The 4,412-nt window shown below is 66.0% G+C and overlaps 1 protein-coding gene across 1 annotated transcript in view; it reads right to left on the reverse strand.

The window, feature by feature from the left end:
* Positions 1–2,691: 2,691 nt before the first annotated feature.
* NICOL1 (NELL2 interacting cell ontogeny regulator 1) overlaps positions 2,692–4,412 on the reverse strand; it is a 2,134-nt gene continuing 413 nt past the window's right edge. The window contains exons 2-4 of the mRNA XM_024119212.2: positions 4,033–4,194; positions 3,745–3,833; positions 2,692–2,799 (exon numbers count right to left, since the gene is read on the reverse strand). Of these exons, the coding sequence (XP_023974980.1) occupies positions 2,734–2,799; positions 3,745–3,833; positions 4,033–4,194 (317 nt within the window). The 3' untranslated portion in view covers positions 2,692–2,733. The remainder of the gene's footprint in view (positions 2,800–3,744; positions 3,834–4,032; positions 4,195–4,412) is intronic.

Raw genomic sequence — 4,412 nt, forward strand, 5'->3', positions numbered from 1 at the left:
AAAGCAGATGAGGGGAACAATAAGGCGAACACAATCTCTAGGGAAAACAAACGCTGTCCCAAGGATAATGCATTCCCAGCATGAAAGATGCTCTTGGTCCAATCAGCCAGAAAGCAGCATGACAGCTCCAGGACAGAACCTGAATGCCATGGGCCTCGACCACACGCAAGGCTGAACTCTTTTGCCAGAGTCCTCTGTGCTGACTCTCCTGCCTACTTCTCTAGTGACAACCCCCTTCAGGCCTTCCCCGCCCCCAACCGACCCTGTTCTTGTCAAGGCTGACGATGACCAGGGCTGGCCAGTCCAGGGGTCCAGGCTTGGGCCTTGCTTGACCTCAGGAGCATGAGACACGCTAACTTCTTTCCTAAGCCCTGGCCAGTCTCAGTTCTCTTCCTGTCTCGTGAGCGCCCATCTCCTCGGGGGTCTCTCAGCCCCCTGCCCCCTCAGCACACATCGCTCCTCTGTCCACACTCGCCGCAGGGCTCTCAGCCAGCACTTCTGTCCCAGCCTTCTCTCTCCAGCCCCTTTCCCAGGTGTGTCTGCCCGGCAGCCTCCTGGACCCCTCTGCTAACTCCATCCCTCTATCCCCTCACCCCCCACCCTTCTCTGAGAACACACCCGCGATCTCCACTGGCTCTACTTCCAAATACAGCTGGAATCCAGCTCTTCTCAGGTGGCGCTCCTGCGCCACCACCCAGCCCCGCGCCCTCCTCAGCTCTGATGGCTGCGTCACATCCCCACGGGCCCTGATTCTGGCCCTGACCCCGAGTCCACCTTCAACCAGCAGCCAGAAGCGTCCCGTTCAAACAGACGTGGGCTTGCCCAGACCCCCCAGGGCTCCGAGGAGGCTCCGTCCCTCCTGCTGCCCCGGCCCTCCTGCCTGACTCTGCTGGGTAGACCCTACACAGCAGCGTCCCTGCCCTCCTGCCTGTGCTTCCACACCCGTCCACCTGGGCTGTGCCCCTACTCCCTCCCAGAGGGCCGCTCCCCTAAGAGGCTTTCTACGGCCACCCTCGGCTGCCCCCATCATTTATGGTAACAGGAACCCCAGTCCGAGCAAGGGTGCATGGCTGCCCACAAAATGCAGGATGCCCAGTTAAACTTCAATTTTGGATAAACCAGTAATTTTAAATTTAAGTACATCCCACATATTGCATGGCACATACGTATACTAAAAAGTACTTACACTAGAAGTACTTGTACTTTTCATACTGAGACGTGCTCACTGGTCCTCTGTGTTTGTGAATCTGGCCGCAGGCCGGCAACACAGGCTGCATCCCGCCTGCCTGGCAGCCAGGAGTGGCCACATGACAGAGGCCAGCCAATGGGACGTGAGCACCGTCTGGCAGTGCCCTGACGGGAAGGCACCTGCCTCTGCTACCCTCCGCTCCTTTCTGGGGCCCCAGGACAGGTGGATCCTGAGCCCCACCACTGCACCCCACTCACAGCCAGGCCCTAGGGCCGGCCTAGGCCCGCCACGGCTTCAGCAGCCCCCACCGCGGGCTTTCTCTGGCCGGATGTAAAGCTCACAGGCTTCCTCGCCACCAGACACCTAGAGCTCGGCCTCCCACCACGGCCAAGGTGGGAATCTGGTTTGTTCACTGTGATCCTGACACCTGGATTGGCACCTGCACGCCGGGCGGTTCCAGCAGAAGAGAACTGAGGACAGAGAGGTCAAGGTCAAGGGTGGGGAAGCCCGCTGGGGCAGGGCAGGGCCTGGGGCAGAGGGTCTGAACAGATCCGTGCATTCGGACCACAAAGACAGGCCAGGCCGGGCTGGGCTGGGGACAGGTGCCGTCCTCCAGGCGGTGGACCAGGAGTGTCCAGCTCCACCCACCTGAGACAGCAGAAGCAGGGCGGGGAGGGGCACGTTGCTCTGAGGCGGCCACAACCAGGGAACTAAAGCCCTTGAGAGGCCAGGTGTCCCACAGTGGTCACTTCCAATCGCAGCCCTGCCGCGTTCCTGGATGTTTCTTACAGTGTGCATGCGTTACTTTGAAAAAAAGGTATTAATTTGTACTTCAGAAAACATTCCCAGAATGAACGGAGGGAGGGAGGGAGGCCTGCCACCCGGTGCTGTGCGCACACTTGTGTGTGGATGCGTGTCTGAGCCAGGAGCTCCTGGTGCCCAGGGGCCGGGCGGGGGGGCGCAGGAGGGACCCAACAGGCAGGGTGGAGCTGCGGGGAGGGCCCAGCCCTCTCTTCCCGGAGGAGCCCTCCCCGCCGCCCAATCACCCCTCTCCCGACACGCTCGGGCTCCTTGGTCACAGCGGCCTTGCCGGCTGGGGTCCACCAGCTGGACCGCCAGGGAGACCCAGGCCACAGGCACCCCGCTGCGGTGCAGAAGGGCCTGGGGAGGGCTGGCGCCGGGGCAGCTGCTCCAGGGACCGGGCCGCCTCTACACCGCCCCCCTCCCCCGCCTCAGAATAAGTGCAGGCAGGCAAGGAAAGAGGTCCTTGGAAGGCGGACTCGCCGTGGCCACCACGCCCGTGGGTACAGGTTCGCAAGTGCGGCCGGACACGCATACCCTCAGCTCTGGCGCTGGTGAGGGACAGGTGTCCCGAGGGCCTCAGCCCTCACGGAACAGCTGCAGAAACCTAGGCCCAGAGAGAGTCCTAACTGGGCACTCCAGGAGGCGGCGATGGTGGGCTCTGGCGGCCAGAGCAGGGAGACAGGACGCAGGCATGCCGGGCCAGGCGTTTATTGGTGAGGAAGCAGTCTGGCTGAGGGTCCTCAGCGGCCGGCCGGCCAGCAGGCACACAGGGCCCGGCGCTCGGCCTGCAGCAGGAGGGTCTCCGTCTGAAGAGCAACAAGGGGCCGTCAGGGCGCCGCCCGCTGCCCCCCACCTCCCAGCTCCCGAGGGCCCTCCAGCTCCTGGCTTCCCCCCAAAACCCACTGGCAGTCCTGTCTCCACCCGTTCCCAAGACTCTCAGAGCCTGAACTGGACTGTGTGAGGACACCCCCAGCCCCAGCTCTGCAGACTTTGACGGCAGGGGACCCTCTGCTGCCCTCCAGACGCACCCCCTCCCGGCCCAGAGCCTCTGCGGTCCTGGGCCAGTCCTGCCCTCCTCAGCCCCACACCGGGACGACTTTTCCCAGCTTCGGCTCAGCACATACACCGGCTCTCAGGGGCCCCTCTCACCCCTCCCCCGACCGCCAGGGTGGGCTGGGGCTGGTCCTCTCAGGAACCCAGCTACAGACTCAATGAAACTCAGGCCCCTTGGCCCCCAGGGGGCGCCACAGGCCGGGACCTTGGGAATTGGCCAGAAAAGGGGAGCAGGGTGGGGTCTCCCTTTCTTTCTACTTCTAGGAATGCTCTCCCTTTCTCAGAAGGAGTACATATATCTGTCACAAATGGAAACTCCGTCGGCTGACGGGGCTGACCCCTGGCCCCTGTGCACGCACCCGTCCCTCCCCAGGTGAGGCCGGGGGCAAGGAACCCCCCAGACAGCTGCGCCCAAGCTAACGTTCCGTGCCCAGCAAGCCCTACGCACCCCGCTTCCGACCACCTCTTCCCCGGCCTCAGTTTCTCCCCTCCCACTGGGCCTCAGCACTCCACCCGGGACAGGCTGGACTGAGATTGGCTGTCCTTCCCGGTGACCCCCGGGGAAAGTGCCAGCGAGGCCCTGGGGAGGAGGGGAACTGGACTGCCCCGCCCTCCCACACTGGGACCAGAAACAGAGTGTGGCGCTTATTTGAGACGCGCGTCCCTGCTCCCCACCCTCCTCTCCTCGGGAGGCTCACCCGCGCGTCCAGGCCGCAGGCCGTCTTCCGCAGGTCCTGCAGGGCGCGCTGCATGAACTCGAAAGCGTGGCAGTCCACGCACGGGCGGCCTGCGGGGGACGCGGGTCAGGACGCGGGGCGCGCTCCCAGCCCGGACCCACCGGAACAGCGGCCTCCGTGCGCCCCCCACCTCCCACCCGAGGGGGCGCGGGGCCCACCCGAGGAACAAAGGCGAGCCACGCCCCTCCCGCACGCCAGGGTGCGGCCGGGGCCAGCGGGGAGCCCTCCGCAGACGCGCGCGGCACCTACTCTGCGCGGGGACGGCGCTCCCGGCGGCGGGTTCCGCGCGGGCCTGGGCGCCCAGCAGCGCGACGCTCAGCAGCAGTAGCAGCAGCGGCGGCGGCGGCGGCGACCTCGGGGGCCTGCACGGCGGCGAGGGGGCCATGGCCGAGCGGAGGGAGCCCGGGCGCCCTGCAGCAGCCGAGGGTCAGCAGCGCCCGCGCCTCCGGCCAGCGAACACCCACCCCGGAACCCGGCCTCGCGAGCCCCTACCCCACCCCGACCTCCGCGGACCAGGGCCCGCCCCCCGGGACGAGCGAACCCCCCCACCGGGCCCACCGGGTCTCGCGGCTCCCCACCCCGGCCCCTCCACCCCCGCCACGCCCCCCGGGCCCAGCGACCCCTTCCCT

This window comes from Physeter macrocephalus, chromosome 7 (genome assembly GCF_002837175.3).
Source record: "Physeter macrocephalus isolate SW-GA chromosome 7, ASM283717v5, whole genome shotgun sequence".
In the NCBI taxonomy this organism is placed as follows: Eukaryota; Metazoa; Chordata; class Mammalia; order Artiodactyla; family Physeteridae; genus Physeter; species Physeter macrocephalus.